The 18,979-nt window shown below is 44.4% G+C and overlaps 1 protein-coding gene across 1 annotated transcript; it reads right to left on the bottom strand.

The window, feature by feature from the left end:
* Window positions 1-1,814: 1,814 nt before the first annotated feature.
* Window positions 1,815-15,550, bottom strand: LOC118779301 (protein bicaudal D homolog 2-like). The gene is made up of 8 exons (XM_036531343.1): window positions 15,160-15,550; window positions 8,419-8,631; window positions 6,837-6,989; window positions 6,229-6,687; window positions 5,119-6,075; window positions 4,690-4,841; window positions 4,225-4,441; window positions 1,815-2,688 (listed from the first exon to the last, which is right to left on the bottom strand). The coding sequence occupies exons 1-8, from the start codon at window positions 15,397-15,399 to the stop codon at window positions 2,686-2,688; spliced, it is 2,394 nt and encodes a 797-aa protein (XP_036387236.1). The 5' UTR covers window positions 15,400-15,550; the 3' UTR covers window positions 1,815-2,685.
* Between the last annotated feature and the right edge of the window lie 3,429 nt (window positions 15,551-18,979).

The raw sequence follows: 18,979 nt of genomic DNA, 5'->3' as shown, positions 1-18,979 counted from the left end.
GTTGCACAGTACTTTTTCTTGAATTACGTACATGGTGTTGTATACAATGGTTACAATATTCAGAAGCGTCGAAACAGCCAGTGATTGCAGGCAGACCTAGCGTTTAATAGTGGCGGCTTGTTGGTTTACAGCTAACCGGTTTCAACCTGCCAAGAGACAACCTACCTTCATTCTTTAAAACAGCTGTTCTGACCTATTAGTGAGGTACGTACCTAGGCCTAGCCCCGCTACACAAACAGAATTCCCTTCGTTATGGCACACCGGTTTAATCTCAGAAACATTTGAAAGCTACCTGCTTTACTCCGAATCTCCATGGTGGAAGTATAGCTGAACGGCGTACGTCCGCGATTTCTGTTCCTTCTTTCTTCCCTTAAGGGAGCTTCACTGAAGTCAGACTTAGAGGGACATTTCTATATACTTTCTATATGTTGATCCAGTAAATGCTGTTTTAATAACACTAAAATTAACATTAGTAATATTGTTTTTATACTTTTTTCGTTCTATGTGCTATACCACTGAGGAAGTTTTGCTGTTTTCTGAATCCCCTCATGAGTCCCCTCATCCTCTAAACGCCTCACCTTGACGCCCTTTGCAAACTTGTACTTATAAAAGTAAAATTCATTTTGATCAGCAGCGACATTTACACAGTATCGTAGGAGCAGGATGTGTGGGTGTGAGACCTTAATCTGTGTATAAAAACTGAGAACTACAGTACGTTACACTTTCAGGCTAGTTCAGAAAAAATGTAGTGTCAGTGGAATAAATGCAACTAATGACGGTAAACTGGGGATTTACGAGAAGACACAATGACTGCTGAGTAACTTTTATTAAGCCAGTATCCTTCCCACAGATGCACAGCTTCTCTGGAGAAAACCAAGCATCTTTGTCTTTTACTTACATTTCAGACATTTATCCTCTTTCCTAAAGCCTATGTAAGACTCCATGACTTTATACATGCAAATGAAAATAGTCTGAGACAAATTTGCCACTATTGACATAACGCACATTATTACAATTTTCCATGCCATAACTTCAGATAAATAGCAACATACAAACATAGTTGTTATATTGTATTATAAATGTATCAAATTCTGAATATGGATCAGTACTATAGTGGAATAAGACAATATTAAGTCATCACAGCTAGTTACTTCAATGCTGCCATCTCCAGCAAACAGAAAACTTTCCCCCATGTTAAACAGCATTTGAATTGCACTTAATTTTAAATGTCCAAACATTTAAATTTAAATTTAGTGCCTCAACAAACCATGATCATTACAATGATACAACAGGCTTGCTGAATAAAGAGCTGTTTTCTGTTTACTGAAATTACAATGTGTGAAGATGTAAAAATATGAATAAATAAATAAATAAAACAAACAGTAAGAGGAGAAGCCACCTCTTCCATACTTATTAATAATTCTATTCATATCACGTTACTTGCAAGATCTACAGATACAGACATCTATGAACAAAGCTATAGCGCTCTGCAGACCTTAAACATCCCTTTCTTAGGAAACCAGTGATTTGGTTCCAAAAGTTCTAAGAAAATGTTATCTTACTGACCTACAAAATTCAATGCAATTTCTGTTGTTAAATTCATCTAATAATAAATCAATTAACAAACTCCTAAACAAGGAACTCCCTTTTTGCAATGCAATTATTGCTCCTAAATCCCTTACAAAAATATTAAAATATTCTCTGTAGAAATACTGAAAGGCACTCTTGGTCTAAATGTAGAGCGAATAAAACAAGGTGCTTCAATCATACACCCATATCACATTGCATATGTTTATTCTATAGGCATTTTCCCTTCTCATTAAAAAACACTGTAATGTACCAAAGACCTGGCACAATAAACTATGACAGAACGGGCTCATTCCAATTTGGAATCAGGAGGTACAGAAGACTCAGTGTGAATCTGATCTCCACTGAACTGCGGACTGTGACATCACTAATTCCATTTATCCTCTTTCTGCTTTAGCCATACATATACAAAGCTTCTCCTGTTGCTCTGGTCTATTCCTAAGAATAAATGTATCAAATCATCCACACAGCCTGCACCTGGGCTGGCAACATCACAGTATAGCCTTAACACTTGTAACACTCTTAACTAATGTTACAATAAACTCTCACAAAACCAAGGAATATGCATTATTCCATTTGTGCCTTAATTCATGGATGCACTGCTGGCAAAGCCCTGGATTGTGGAACGCTTTGAGTCTGAGAAACCTTTATTACACAGAACGCTGAAAAGAAGCAAAACAAGGCATTTTAATCCATTTTACTCACAGAAGGACCACATAGCTTTCCTAAATATCAAGCATAATCATGTCAAAGTGGAATATCATACAAAGCATTCCTAGATGGTTAAAATAAAAATGCTGAAGTGTGAGCGTATTAAAAGGGCACAGGAACAGGAAAAACTGGAAGACACCCACAGAGCCTGTCCCCAGGACATGAGTACACAAGGATGTTCTCTGGGGTACTCATGAGCATCGCCCCCTTCAGGTGACACTGAACAGGTGAAAGGTGAAACATCATTTAGTGTTAAAAATATTTGACTGGACTCCTCAAGTCCTAGCTATCAGCCATAGAATAGAGTGCTGAATTGGACGTCGGCAATGTGACCCCAATCTCTGTGACCGCGGTTTCTGAAGGGTACTCCATGTCCAGGCTACTACTTTACTGCAAAATGGAGAAACAAACAGATAATCAAAATTTGCATTGGTATTGGTATATTTCAATAAAATGAAAGGAAATGTGAGCATATTTTATCTCTTGTTAGATAAGAGTAAACCACATATTATGTGTTAAAATTGTGCTCCAGCAGATTAGTGAAGTGTGTTAGTAAGAAAGCCAAATGAAACTCTTATGATGCTGTAATGTACATTTGTGAAAACACAAAGCCTACAGACTTATGGGTACCCATGAAGCCACTGGTTACAGGTAGGGAGTGATAGCTCACAAATACCAGCTTGGACACGTCGGCAGAGCCTCAGAGACAGGCAGACATACATGCAGGTGAAATGTCAGCATGGAGTTTTACACTGGTTACAAGGTGCTGCTACAAACTCTAGATGAAACAAAGACAGTGATGGCAGTCAAAAGGAGCAGAAATCAAAAGCTGTCATAAGATGGCAGTAGAGCACAGTTCAGCCATTGTAAGCATAGCCCTCCAGAAAGGAAAAAAAAAAACTCATTCCAAATCCACTTCTCTCCACAACCACAAAGCATGAGTCTCCTTAGAGAGAGAAGGAGAGAACAGTGCTCATTTTCCACACTGGTCCTACGCATGCATTTGGCTCACAATTCCAACATAATTTTCTCTGAAAAAATGACCAAATCTGCCTCACAGTGAAGCCATCTCAGCCTGCAGTAGAGCCAGAGTAAAGATGTTTGACTGTAAGCAGAGCACAAAAATATGGACTCTCTCTTCCAGTCTTCAAATACACCTGTCCCCTCAGGTGTGTCCTTTTCTGTAACATGGGCCCAGGAGCAGCATAACCTTCTCATCACCATGGAAAGAATGGTGCAGGAATCAGTGAGGGACAACACTGTTGCTCCTTTGAACTGTTTTAGCTGGTCAACCACTTCCTGGTTCACAGAGAACTGTGCTCTATCACCTCCTACTGGACCTGATCCTGTCCTGAGACATTGCCACCGAGCATACATGATTTATCACATTCTGTTTTGCTAAAACCAGTCGCTGGTTTGTAAAACTATCGGTACAATTTTCAAGTACACTATAAACATGAGCCATGGCCTCAGAGAGAAGTGCATGAAAGAGAGCAAGAGAAAGACAGAAAGACCAAGAGAGAGAGGAGAAAGAAGGATAGAGGCAGTGTCTCACGGTGTCCCAGCTAGAGGTAGACTAATACAGCCTCTCAGCCATGTGCTGCCTGACATAGCAGGCTCAAACCTGACTCCTTCACAAACACAACAAAAATACCCTCACAGCAAAACCCAACATACGCTGGAGAGAGCTACAGTCCTCCATATTTTTGTAGTCCTGCTGCTCACCCGACAGCCATACATAGGCAAGACCCCTACTAGCAAATAAGACAGCAGTTGTACTCGCAGCCCATGCACAGGGGGTGTGGTGAGATCCCTTCAGAACAGCGCATTGCAGGCTGGGGTCTAGTCGCAGTAGATCCTGTACTTCTCAGGGCAGAAGACCACAGGGTGGGCAGGGCGCATGCCGCCGGCCTGTCTGTGACTTACATGGGGGCTAGAGGGGGCGCTCTTGCCCCGGGCAGAGGATGCCTTGGCCCGCCGGTGCGACTGCTCCTGCCGGAACTCCAGGTCCTCGAGCCGCTGCGTCAGCGCCAGCTTCTGCTGAATGGCCATGCGCAGCAGCGAGTTCAGAGTCTTCTTCTCGTCCTCTGCCGCCGCCAGCTGCCTCTGCATCTCATCCAGCTGAGTCACATATTCATCACACCTGGTGACAGAGATAATAAGGACACAGTAAATCCTACAGTCTGATTCCACTGCTGTTCTTTAGCTTGCAGACTTCCTCTTGCTGTTTATAGTGTGCTGTGCATATTATAGCATATAGCGTATAGCATGGCTCTAACCATGTGCTGAACATGGCCTCACTGTGTGGTGAGCATGGCTCTAACCATGTGCTGAACATGGCCTCACTGTATGGTGAGCATGGCTCTAACCATGTGCTGAACATGGTCTTACCGTGTGGCAAACATGGCTCTGAGGGAGGAGAAGGTGGCAGCATCCTCTTTCAGAGCCTTCAGCTCATTGCGCAGCTTCATCATGGTCTCAGTCACCGTGGCCTTCTCCGCCTCATACTTACTCTTCAGACTGGACAGTGCCACCTCCGCTGTCTGTGTCAGACAGGAGCAATCCCACATCAGCCCGGACTATCCGGAATACAGCCTTACCACTCTGAGATCTACCTGGATTAACTCAGAATACAGCCCAGGAGGATATGAGATCTGAACTCTACACTTTCCTTTAGTCTCTTAGTCTCCTCTTGTTACACACATTATAAATACAATGAATATCTGTAGGTAATTATTACTGTAACCAGAAATTGTGTATGCAAATACAATTTCTGACTTATTCACCGAGTGAGCGCCCACTGTGTGTCTTGCCTCTCACCTGCTTGTTGGCCTTCAGCACGGTCCTCAGGGTGGCAATCTGCTCCCTTTTGGTACTCAGGAGTGACTTGAGCTTCAGAATCTCCTCCATGCAGGCCTCCTTGTCCTTATCCACCACAGGGCCCAGCTCCAGCGTTGCCCCCCGCTGGCGGGACAACTCCGTGGTGCGGTCCACTGCCATCTGCAGGTGCTTGATCTGGTCCCTGATGATGGCGACCTGGCTGTAGATGTTCAGGGGCTCTCTGCGCGGGTCTGAGGTTGGGGAGGGGAGAGGGTTGGGGGAGGCCGGGGCGTTGTCGGCATTCTCCGGCCGAACGCCCTCAGAGAACAGCCCCTTGGTTCCCTCTTTGTAGAAGTCGAGCATGACGCGGCTGGGCGTCTCGTTGTTGCACATGCAGACGTGGTTGTAGAGCGTGGCCAGCTCCTCGCTGAAGGTGACCAGCTCGTCCTGCGCCACGCTCAGGCTGCCCTGGGACTCTCCGGCTGCGGCACTGACCGTCTGCAGCTCCTTCTCCAGACGCTCCGCCCGTTCGCGGTCTGTGCGGCTGCTGGTCTCCAGAGACGACAGCCTCTCGGTCAGCGCCGCCACCTCGGCCTCCAGGCGGCCTGTCTCCTCCGTCTGTGTGGCCTGGCACTCCTGGTACGCCACCCGCAGGCCCTTCAGCTCCTCCTTCAACTCCCCGATCTCCGCCACGGCCACCTGGTACTTGCACTCCAGGATCTCAGGGCCGTTGATGTCCACCTCGTAGTAGTCCCCGTCCTCGTGGCTGTCGTGCTCCTTCTCGCTGTCCAGGGCCGTGCGTCGCTCCTTGCCGGCCTGCAGCTTCTTCATGGCGCTGAGGTCGTCTGTAAGGCGGCTCAGCCTCTCCTGCTGCTCAGAGAGAGCCCCGCTGGCCTGCTCCAGCTGCTTCTGGGTGTCCTGCAGGGCAGACACCAGGCTCACCTTCTCCCTCTCCATCTAGAACAAAGGAACACCATCATGGCAAAACACTAACAATCACCCTCACAGCCCAGCACAATGTGAATAAACACCTTCACAGCAAATCACAATGCTAATAAACACCCTCACAGCACTAGTACACATCCTCACAGCACTGATATTAATCAGTACCTGCAGGAGCTGCTGTTTGAGCTTCTGGATCTCTGAGAGGTTCAACTCGCTAAGCAGGTCATCCACCAGACTGGGGGCAGGGGGGTGGGAGAGCTCACCCCCCTTGGACCTGGGTAGCTTGCTGTGACCATTGTCATCGGCCAGCTTGCTCAGGCTGCTCTCATAGGCGCTAAGGACGTCATCGTTGTTGGGCTCGGCCGCGTCATCACTCAGCTTGAGGCTGTCAAGGTCAAGGCTGAGGGGTGTGTGGTGGAAGGAGTCCCCGATGGTCAGGTACTGGGACAGCTCCTTCCGCAGGCTGTTCTTTTGCTCGCGCTCCGTCTTCACAGTCTCCAGCGCCTCCCCGAGCTGCCGCTCCGCAATCTCCTTCAGACGCATGGCGCCCTCCAGCTGGCTGTTCTGGAACTGCAGCTCCTCCTCCAGCCTCCTGACTTCATGCTTCAGGCCCTCAAACTCCACCTGAGCAGGGCAAAATCGGGAGGCAGGATGAACTCAATTTTAATTTATTCCAAATTAGAGAATTAAGACATTAATCAAACACATTCCATGTCCTGAGAGAGCATTTTCTCACATGTTAATAATAAATGTTAGGTTTGTATAGGACAGACCTGGTTCTGTTTTAGATGGGACACCAGTTTCTGCAGTGAGATGTTCTCCTCCTCCAGCTCAGTGTAGTCCTGTAAAAGACGCGCTTCACGGAACTTATATTCCTTAATGTCCTCACACAGCCGACTGCGCTGAATCTCCACCACTTCACTGTTCTGGAGAGAAGTAGAGTAGAGTAGGGTAATGTATCAAGCTTTGGAAATATATACATTAAAATTGCTCCCAGCACTGAGAACTGTGTCAGTTCTCTAAATCTGGGCTGACAAAGTGTTGTATAAAATATGTTGTATAAATACATGTATATAACCTCGGTGAATTTGTAATTAATACTTTTTGCTATAGTTTACATACCAGGATCCTATTGTTTTTTACAGCTATGGTTTAGATCCAGATTGACTTTGGTCAGCTGTTACATGTTACACACATTCTATATTTTTATTGCCCACATTTTGGCAATGTTAAATTTAATTTGTCAGGCAACTACCCAGTTTTAGATTCCATTTGAATCTTCTTGCATCACTTCAGTAGCTTCGTAACTGTTAACTACACCTCCCAAGTTCAGTATCATTGGTGAAAATAACCATTTTGCTTCTAATGTGCTTTTGAAGGTTATTTTATATAAACAGAGGTGCTTCCATACTTGGTTTACATGGAGGGGATTTCCAGGTTCATTTATCTCCAGATTCTTTTTTTTAATCAGGTGTGAAAGCTTTTTTCCTGAACATCCAGGTGTGATCCAAAAAGTTTGCTTGGACAAGGTGATCCCGGTCCTCTACAACTGAACCGGAGTACATTTCACCTGAAATTTTGATGGTGTAAAAGAAATCCGCTTCATTCAGAGGAGGTGAAAGAACTGTTTAGGATGTAGATTTTGAATCCTGCCACTTATTTCCACCTTTTTCATTACTGCTGCTACAGAAGTGTTGCCTAATACAGTCGTTTCAATACACTTTGTATTACATTCTGGTATTAAATATAATACAAAGAGCATCTAATGGGATGAGCATGTCATCAAAGGCTGATTTCTCTGAAATCTTCCTATAGTAGCAGCACATCTGTGACATAGTTTATTTTTCACAAATGCGGTGTGTTCACTGTGTGCAATGGCAAACGTCACTAATATTTCTCAGTTTCTTTAACTACATTCCATACCAAATTTAAGACACCTTCGGTGAATACCACAACACATAAGTGATTCTTCTTGATTACCTGTTGTGATCGCACATGCTGCATTGTTGTATCCAGCAGAATAGTAGCATGGGCCATCATGTGGGTATGTTAAGGACACTAATGCCCTTAAAAATTGGCAGCATGAAACAAGCTGATCCTTCAAACGCTGATCAAATTACGGTAAACATACTCAGATCTGGACTTCAGCAGGTGTACTAGGTGAGAAAACAAACTAAGGAACAGCAGAGGTCCCAACGCCAATCCCTAAGAGATTCCACTTACTTCAGGGATCTGTGTTCGGACCTTGGGATGAGATCATTACATATTGCCCACAGAGCATGCTCTTTGAGGACCTGGGGTGGGGTTACACTGCAGAGCATGCTCTTTGAGGATTGGGGGTGGGCTTAAGCTTACCTCCCTCATCTCCTGAGCAATGGTTGCCAGGCGCTCATTCTCAGACTGGGTGTTGGCCAGGACATTCCGGATCTGTCTGATCTCGGTCTGTAGCTCCTGGACCCTCTGCTCATAGAACGCCTCCTTGGAGGCCGACTCCTGGATCAGAGACTCCTCCCAGATCTCCCCGTCTGCTGCCACCTTCCGCTGGTTGGAGTGAGCATGTCCAAAGGCCTGGGGAATGGAGGAGCAGTGTTGCAAAAAGTAACAGTTTAAGGGAGGGGTTTGGACAGAGATTAACATTACTCTACCCTTCACAATAAAAGAGCATGGGGCACAAAGCACGATGGCAGTGGTTTCAAAAGGTCTGTCAATCCTTTTAAAAATCCTCTAGGACACTCTTGGAACATTGTGTTTATATTCAGCACACACATTTGGTTGAGCAACATCCACTGTTGACGTAATCAGGAAGGAAAAAGACCTTCATCTGAAATGTTTTCTCTTCATTCAGACCTGCATCTCTGCTTGACTTGAGTCTCTAAAAAGGTCTGTGCTTCTGAATAAAGCTTTGAGCATTCAAATGAGCTACAGTGAGACATTCAGTCACCGTCTTTGGAACACTTAAGACCACATCATTAAAAGAAGCGGGACGGGGGGAGGATGGCCAATAGGACAGCTAATGTGGAAACCAAGAAAAACACGAACAAATCACACCCAAGGAAGAACTCCAATACATCAGACAAGTGAAACCCTCGGTGGGAATTAAACCTCCAGCATTCTGTCAATTGCACATTGCTGCAGCAGCTGAATCTCTGCCTCCTCTGTCTACAAACATTGGTTCGCTTTCTGTGTCTTGGTTCATAGTCTCCTTCCATTGTCGACTAGTGGGATGGCAGTGTAGAATAGCAGTAAGGAGTGGGACTCGTAACTAAAAGGTTGCAGGTTTGATTCCCTGCTGAGGCGCTGCTGCTGTTCCCTTGGGCAAGGTACTTAACCCGGGTTTACCTCAGTAAATATTAAGGTGTATAACTGGATAACATGTAAAAACAGGAGCCTAAATGTGTAAGTCGCTCTGGATAAGAGCGTCTGCTAAATGACAATAATGTAATGTAATGTCTTGCTCTCCAGCATTGTGCTGTCACCTAGGCATTTATTTTTTATACAGGGATGGGCAGGGGGCAGTCTGCCAAGATTTGTGTGTCAGTTTCATATGTCAACATGTCTCTTCTCCTCACAGCTTCAGGCTAAGCCCTGAGTGCAACTGCACTCTCTCTGTAATATCTGAGCACACCAAACAGACATGACTGTGACATCAAGCTCCATCTGTTCATCTGTCTCCACCTTTCTTCAGCAGAGGGACACAAACACAAAGACAGCGACCCCTGCCAGCAGGACGTGGCCCTGCTGTCACACTGCTGTGACCGCACCCACCCCTCTCCTCTGTCATTAGGGGGTGATCGGGGTCACACCTCTTGACAGGTGGGCTCAGAGCTCCTTTGTTGCCATGACACCAAGTCCTTGGCTGATGTCAGATGTGCAATTCATTCAGAGATGTCCTCCAATTCTTGGGATTACACACTAATCTCCGCGCCCGCAACTGCGAATGCGGGGAGCACAGAGTCAATGCTTTACAGCACCTGGGGGTCAAAGGTTGCCGATAAAGAAAGTTTGTATATATCATGTTCCACGAATCAGTTGTCTGTAAGTCCTCACAAAAGCCTGTGAGAATAAGTGCAAACCCATTCTCTGGTCACTAAGCACAGCTAGGGAGCATGGCAGGCAGGGAAGAAACAAATACTGAACATAAAAAACAATAAGGATAATCATATTATTAACGATAATAGTAGTGTAAGCAGATGCCCTTTTTAAAGGAGGACAGACAGAGGTATGCAAGTCAACTGGGAATGGTTCACATTATGCTGCAATGTCTGCAGCTACAGGCAAAACTCACCTATTTCATAAATCATTGTAGTTTAAGCAAACTTCAGCCACCAGAGGTTTTACTGACATTTTATTTTCTCATTCATGGTATTGTTCTCCAATACTTGGGCCAGGTGTTCTGCCTACATCATACAGAAGTGCCTGCCTGAAACCAGCCTTGCTCATTATGGTCCTTTTCCACTGTAGAACTGGAACCAGCTTGGCTCATTATACTCCTTCTCTACTATGGAGCTGTAACTAGTCTGGGTCATTATTTCCCTTTTCCACTGTAATTCTGGAGCCAATGCTGGTCAGCTCTGTAACGGAGTTTCATACCAGTTATACCATACTCATAACTGCTTTGCCATTCATAACCCCAGAGACTGGAGGAAAATTCTATCCTTTCTATCTTATTTTTATGACTGGATTCATGATAACTGAATGGACTCTGAATCCGCCCTCCTTTCCATGATGGGTCATATTCATAGGATCATATTCACTGTGTCACTTAGGCATCAACACCTAAAATAGATATGAATGTAGTCTAACATAACTCCAGTCCCTGCACACATTCATAGAGTAATACATCTATGGCTTTTAATACTGCTGAATTGTATAATATAACCTATACTGTGCAGGTGGCAAACTCCTTTGCACGCAAGTGTGACACAAGGCCTTGATGATGGCAGGTGGTGGGGGTTAGTGTCATCACTAAGGTGACCGGCCTGACTCCTCCCCTCTTAGAGTCGCATGGCTATGGGCCTCCATCTGGTCCCTCCCTTAGCTCCCTCTCATCTGCCCACAGATGGACAGAGGCCCTCCACCCTCCGGTGTCCAGGGGTTTTGAGCTTCATGCTCCTTGAGTGTGGAGGACAGACATGCTCAGGGTCATGTATGTGACATAGTGGGGATTAGCATGTCTGATCCAGTATGATCCACAGGGAGGTGTTCGGCCTGCGCGGCCTGTTCAGCAGTGCTCAGCATTTTTAGCATATTCAGCATCTGTGGCCTTAAGATCTCTCCGTGGCTCTAAGCCCCCGTGAATTCTCAATCCCCTGGGACACTCTGTACTGCACTTCTCACTATGGCTCATGGTTAAGTACCCCAAAAGTTCAATGAACACAGCACACACACACACTGGCATGAGAGCAAGTGTTTACCTGTCCGAGTGCATGTTTGTGAGAGTGTGTGTATACACAGTGGACAGAGAAAGCATTCACCCCATTGGACTTTTACCAGATTTTGTTGTGTTATAACCCAAAACCTTGATCAATTTAGATGTTTTTTCGTCTGATCTGCACAACCTACTCTATGTTCAATGTTCTAAAAAAAAGAGGTTAAATAATTAAAAACAAAACTCCTTTATTGGAGAAGTATTCATACTCTTAGCAATAACTCCCCTAAGTAAGCTCTGGCTCATCCGATTGCCTTCAGAGTTCACACAATTTGTTGGATGGTATCCACCCATGTGTGACTGAAGTGGTTAACAGTTTAGTTTGAATACACTTGTCTTTGTAAGTTTAAATACACCTGTCTTCATAAGGTCCCGCTGGGAATTCAATACAAGGAAATATGAAGTCAAAGGAGCTTTCCCCACAACTCAGGGAAAGAGCTGTGGACAGACACAAGTCAGAGGAGGGATACAAGACGATTTCCAAAGCTTTGAGCATCCCACAAAACACTTTGAAATCAATTGTCAAGAAGTAGAAGCTACTCAGAATCTTCACTGACCAGGTCTTCCTCCAAAACTGAGCAGTCAGGCAAGAAGGACATTGGTCAGAGCAGCAACCAAGAGGCTGAGGATAACACTGAAAGACTTACAATGTTTCCTGACTGAAATGGGAGAAACTGTGAATGAGACAATTGCTCAGGTGCTCCACAAATCTAGACTGTATGGTAAGGTGGTGAGGAGGAATCCATACTTTAAAAAAATATCATTAAGTCCCATTTGGAGTATGCAAAAGGCATGCAGGAGACAATGCGAGTCTCAGAAAATTCTGCGGTTTGATGAAATAAAAAATTAGTTGTTTGGCCTTAATGCTAAATACTATGTCTGGCAAAAGAAGACCACTGCTTATCACTCTGACAACACTATTCCCACTGTGAAGTACAGCAGTGGCTGCATTATGTTGTGGTGTTGCTTTTCATTGGCAGGGACTGGTAGGCTTGTCAGAATCGAAATAGGAATGGATGGAGAAAATATAGGCAGATCCCTCAGCAACTCAGATGGAGATTCATCTTTCAATGAGACAATGACCCCAAACACAAAGCCAAAGCAATCCTACAGTTTCTCAAGACAAAAAGTGAATGTTGTAGAATTGCAAAGTCAAAGTCCAGAGTTAAACCCAATAGAAAATCTGTGGCGGGAGTTAAAGATTGCTGTACACCACCGGTCCCCATGTACTGTACAACAACTAGAGTAGTTTAGCATGGAAGAGTAGGGGGGGGGTGAATACTTTGTGTGTGCATGTTTGTGTGTATGCATGCCTGCCTGAATGCATGTATGCATGTCTGTAAGCATGTGAGGGTGTGTATGTGCAGTATAAGAGTTATCAATAATCATCTATAATCTCCCCACTTGCCCCTTGAACCCCATTCCAGACTGTCAGAGATAATACTTAATCTTCTAGTCCAATAAAAACAGCAGTGTGTTGATGGGACCCTGACTCTGGGTTCATGCTGTAATCCAGCACAGGAAGGACTAAGAAGCAGGCCTTCAAGCTCAGATCTTCTCTCACACCACCAGGGAAGACCACAGCAGGCCACCATACATATGGTGATGCATTTAAGAGCCTGAACATACCTGTGTCAATAACCCATAACCTAACTTAGTCCACTAACTGGAACCCAGCTATGTGAGGCTGCTATCTGACTGTCACAGGAGAGTCAGAGGGCCTGTTCCTGGCCAGTGTCCAAACTCATGAGCCGTTTTTAGAAATACAAGACTCATCCTCTTAGCTGACATAAGGGAGGGATTACGGATTGTTCAATGCCATTTGGAAAAGATTACCTCATTACTAAAGAGCAGGCTTCTGTGACGCTCACAGATCAAAAGTTCAGCAGAAACAAAGCTCTGGACAAACTGTGCGTGTGCATGTCTGTGTGTGTGTGTGTGTGCGTATGTGTGTGTGTGTGTGTGTGTGTGTGTGTGTGTGTAGTTCAGAGGGCAGATGAAAGCCCCTCACACTCAGGGTTTGCTTTCTCATATGCTGTTCTGCCTCCTGTAATGCTCTCTACTACCCATAATGTTCTCTGTAATGGAACAAGGAACACTCCTTGTAATGCTTACTGCAATGCCACCTGTAATGTTCCTTGCAATGCTACCTGTAATACCCTCTGTAATGTTACCTGTAACACTCCCTGCAGAGTTACTTCTAACCGCTCCCAGCAAATGGCATGTGAGGGAATGTTTCTGACATCTCTACTACAGCTCTAGCTTCTGTGTGTGCAATGAGCGATATCACACAGCTTTCTTTTACTACATAGGCCACCGATGATGTTACTTCTCAATCAATTAGTGCAGCTACAGTCTGCCCCGCACTATAAACCACGCTGCTTGCCTGTGGGCATCAGTTCAGAGCAGAGCCACTGGTGTGCATACTAATCATGGTGGACACAGATGATCATACTGACTTTCTCATATGTTTGCTTCTATAGCGTTCCTCAGCACACCTGACTCAGTGTAATACAGACTAGTGGAACAGGATACAGCAGGAGACAGCAGAATCAGTGGAACGGAGGGAAGTAGGAATGGTGAAATAAGGGACCTTGTGATCAGTATAACAGGAGGACAGTACAATCGGTGTAACAGAAGGCAGCAGAATTAGGAGGATAGAATAGGAGGCAGTGGAAGACTATTACAGGTTCCATGACTTGCTCATCCCTCCAAATTTCCCTTGTAAATCTAACATCTGTCTCTGACAGCAGGGCATTCTGCTCTCTCCAGTCCTCTCTGGCAAACTTCCACATTCCTGACACTTCCGCTGGAACTTCCCGTCTGAGTCATCATCTCCGGGAGAGAGATCTCAGCACATTATTACGCCTGAGAAAGAGGCCCGGATTTTCTTTCCACTGCAGCACTTAAACAGAGAGGGAACTATAAGTTCATGTGTGCATTATTTCTCTCTGCATTTTGTTTTTACCAATACCGAGCTACAACACACAGCTGTGGACACGCAGCAGGTCTCATACGTGCTTGGATTAGTAAAGCGCTCGAGCGTCAATAGAACTGGGCTTTTGACTGGGTTGCAAATAGGTGCACCCCTGCTGTAACGATAAACTTCATCCGCTCCGCTGTGATTGCATGTGTGATTGTAGACAAAGCAGTTATATCTCCACTAACACCGACACGGAAAGAACATGCGCTATTGTAATCAATTAAAAAAAAAAAAAAAAACGTCCAAACTCTGCTTCCGCGCATTAATGAAAACTACCACTCTGACAGTTCATCTCCTGCCAACGCCCCCCACCCCCTAACCACACACACACACACCAACGAAGTGACACAATAAACACACAGAAGGTTTAAATTACGGGATCCGAAATTTTGTATTTTCAATGTCAATAACATTAATATCCTGTCTACAGTAAATAAAGAGCAAATAAAATCTAAACGCTGACAAACGAGTTAGCTTGCTGACTTCTTGACAGATTTTCCCCTCAAGATAATGAGCGATGCACGGCTTTTTGTTTACGTAACAGTCAGCCATGCAGATTCAGTTGCTGGACAATTCAAAAGTTTGAATAGTCAGTACCGAGCAGGTTTGTTAGCAGTACAACAGACGGATAGTAAGCTGATAAACTAACTACTGCTTACACCTCATGCCCCTGTCTGCTTTTTACCTCTTTCAGCTGATCGAGCTCCTGGCGCACAGTCTCATATTCCAATTCCAACTCGTCATACTGTTGTTTCAGCCGCTGTTTCTCCTCCAGAACCGCCAGCCCGTATTCCGCAGCCTGAATCTTCTCACGGCTCGTCTCACTCAGCTCCCGGGCGAGACGCTCCATCTCTTCCCGCAGCCACTGGGGTCCAGATTCCGATGCCACCATCGCACTGGGATAGCTCTGCTCCTCCATGGACATCTTGGGCAGCGGACTGACACACTAAGAAACTTAACCAAGACAGAAACTCCAGCAGACTCAACCCTTCACTCAAACAGACCGATGCCTTCTGTATTTGAACTGCATCGCTGTTTCTAGTCGTGACTTTTCGCTCCTCCGAAGTTTCACATGCACCAAGCAAAGTTTTTTTACCAGCCAAAACCGTTATTCGCTTTGCACTGTTGCTGTTCCCAGATTACGATCTCCACCATCCTGTCAGTTCTCCCTCTGCCAGCAGCTGTCAGATGATCCACTGAGTATGCGTTTCAAGATGACAACGGAGCTTGCTGGGAAGTGTAGTGTAGAGGAAAAAACATCAAGAGCAGGCGGTGAGCCCTTCGACAACGCTTATGCATTGAGGCACCAAACTCCGCAGTGCTGTTACTGTGTACAGTCGACAGTTGAGTTTGAAACAACTTCAACGCTAACACGAGATTACGTGTGGATACTGTCATTTTCGGGAGTAATTATTCCGTTGCTGCCTTTTTGGGCTGAAAATGATTGTAGTGTGAAATCCGACACTTAGACTACATACAGACTTCAACTGAAAGGGTCTGTTAACAGCCGCGGTTTAAAGAAATTATTAATTTGTTCACGAGTGGCAATAGGCTACGTTTTACCGTTTAACAGATTGTGGAATAATTCCATAACTTTTTGTGTGTCTGACCCCCCTAATCAAGACCCCCCCCCCCCCCCCCCCCCCCCCAGAATTTGAACCCTGGTTGTAGGCCAATGGATTCTGGTGGTTATGATGGACCTCAGGTACCTCAGTCACCTCTGTAAATGTCCAGCTGTAAAAAGGTTACAAAATGTACAGATATAAAAAGTATCTATAGTGCTGGCATGTGTCAATTTGTGTGTGTGTGTCTGTGTGTGTGTGTGTGTGCGTGTGTGTGTGTGTGTGTGTGTGTGTGTGTGTGTGTGTGTGTGTGTGTTTGTTTGCACATACAGATCAGGTTTTACTCTTTTTTTTCTGTTTACATGTTTGTACTTTTTTCATTTTTATCAGTGTGTTACGTGGGAATAGTTACAAAGGAATCACACCCTGCCACCAACTGCCACCTTCATCGAAGTGTGATACCGTGGTTCACAGGCAGTGCAACGCTGTTGCATGAGTGCTGTGGTTTCACTTTTGAGCAACTGCCAACTTGGTTGCCACCATAAACAAAACCTCTCTGCCTGTTATGGAAAATGATGGGGTTTAGATTTAGACCCTCAAACACTCTGCCACTACAGTCCATGCTCCATCTGTCTGTCTGTCTGTCTGTGTGACATGCAGAATAGATGATCAGAATGCTGTATCGCATTAACTGCATCTTTCTCATCTTACAAGGTATGTGTCATTTTACTTCTTCTGATTTTTAGTACCCATCAAATCAGGACAATGTAATAAAGCACAGTTTTAATAAAAAAACAACTGTATGAATGCATAAAATGTAAACTGTATGCTATGTACAAAGAGTCTGCTAAGCAAGCAAGTAACCTTCCTTTTCAAACTGCAGGAAAAGAGCATGATCCGTGTGTTCTTTATGTTTTATTTTATTTGTTGTTTCTTGGGAAAAGTTGTGCACTAAAAACAGCTTTTCTGTCTGTGTTTTCAGTGTGCAGACTTGGAACTCATGCTCAGACTTGTAAGTGCAGACTACTCTGACGGAATACCTTCTGGAGCTTAGATACTGATTTAAAAACATTTGTGTACAACATTATCGTCAGTCCTTAATCATTTAAAACAAATTGGAAGAGCTGTTACTAGTCTATGGAATAAGGAACAGCTGTTCCAGTGTTAATACAGTTCAGTGGCATATTGATCTAAACTAAAGGTTTAACCCCTCAGTTAAGATCATTGAAATGGGCACTTTGAGTTAAAATACAATACTGATGTTTGGGAGTTGGTCTGTGTCTTGAACAAAATAAATGAGATTTTTTTTAGTGTTGCAGTGTAATGACAACAGGAATCATAACGATGTAATATTTTTGCTCTGCAGTTCAAAGAGTATCTATTGCTGACACAAGCCCTCCAGGGACACAGATATTCTCCGGTGAGTGTCCCACAACGGCTGCAACCTCAGCACCAAAAATAACCTCTGTGGATCCTGGCAGTGCAGAAACATTCTTCCAGACATCCAGGAATGGATTCACTTTTTATGTGAGTTCACTCCAAAAATACCTATTCCAATACCATTTATAACTTATAACTCCAGCTTTCATAAATTTCTTTCACCAAAACAGACAAGCCAGCACCCTGCCTTTCCAAATGTTATGCTGATTTCCTCTTGGCTCATTTCATTGATATGTGATCAATGCCATGGTAACAAAAACATACATTATCTGAAAGTTTTTGTTGCAAATGTTTACTATAGAAATTAGTCACTCTCTGACGTTCATGATGAATAGGCACACGCAGTGTTGCATATTCAGAAGACATCTGATTATATGTGCATCAAAACAAAATATTGCAGTTTCATTTTCTTTTTTTCCTGAAATATTGGATCATTTTAGGGACAAGACCAGAACATCATTTGTCCTGAGATACTGGATGAATGTATTCTGTATGTGAGAGCAGTGAGATTCAGAGTTGTTCAGTGCTGCTCACACAAGGGGAAAAAGTTGTGAAATTTGCATGCACAGCCATTAAAGTGCTGTTCATCCTCCCTGTTTATTTGTAATTTTAAAGGGACACGGAAGGATAAATGAATGATTAACAACCACATCTCTTTTCTAGTGGGATGTCCACAGATCATGAGCACAGTTAGGAAGCTCCCACGTAACAATAAACAGTTTCCTCTGTCTCCCTACCTGTGTTGTTCTCCGCTAAAGAAAAGTGAGAACTTTCCCTTTTCCCCCTCCCCTTGACATAAGAATGTTCACCCTCTGCCGGTGATATACTGTGAGAACATTCACCTCTTCCACTGCACGTCATATAAGAACATTCACCTGTCCCTCTACAAGTGCTGTACTGTGAGATCGTTCACCTCTCCCTTTTTAGGTGATGTAACACCTCTGCGGACGATGTAAGAATCTTTCTCTCTCCCTCTGCAGGTGACTCTGAGTAGTGCTGCAGTGCTGAACTACAGGACCACAAGCCAGTACACAGTTGAGGTGACCTGTGGAGTAGACAGTATCACCATCCTGACTGTTCTCATCTGGCCAGGCCTCAGGTGTCCTGCAGAGTTCAGCAGTGCAGGTGACTCCAATCACACTTAGTCTTCTAGAGCTCACAGAATAGTGGAAATTTAAAAATGCAAGCACTTCTTCCTGGTGGCACTATATTAACAACTGACAATGGCAGTGTGAGGGCCAGTGAACATCTGGTGTAGCTAGATGGCACCTTGCACAAATTACACCTGAATACACCTAGAATGCAAGAAGCTACTTGTCTGTGTCACTGGGTCACTGTCAAACACATTGTGCTTAATTTATATAAGTACTATTAAAATATTATTTATGGTTAAAATTATAATACATTATGTCTAACATATTGAAATTGATCATCATTGATCAATTGATCACAATTGATCATAATGAAAAGACACTCACTCTCCAAATAAAATCTCTCTTTAAT

Source organism: Megalops cyprinoides, chromosome 6 (genome assembly GCF_013368585.1).
Source record: "Megalops cyprinoides isolate fMegCyp1 chromosome 6, fMegCyp1.pri, whole genome shotgun sequence".
In the NCBI taxonomy this organism is placed as follows: Eukaryota; Metazoa; Chordata; class Actinopteri; order Elopiformes; family Megalopidae; genus Megalops; species Megalops cyprinoides.
The sequence above is the reverse complement of the archived record's forward strand: the minus strand, read 5'-3'. Positions and strand labels throughout refer to the sequence as shown.

Bases quoted from the DNA above. Each gene is read 5' to 3' on its own strand.
- LOC118779301 (XM_036531343.1), bottom strand. From the start codon at position 15,399: ATGTCCATGGAGGAGCAGAGCTATCCCAGTGCGATGGTGGCATCGGAA. The intron at 8,632-15,159 runs GTAAAAAGCAGA...TCCATTCCCCAG, and splicing joins AGCTCGATCAGCTGAAAGAG to GCCTTTGGACATGCTCACTC. The intron at 4,442-4,689 runs GTAAGACCATGT...CTCTGTCACCAG, and splicing joins AGAGCCATGTTTGCCACACG to GTGTGATGAATATGTGACTC.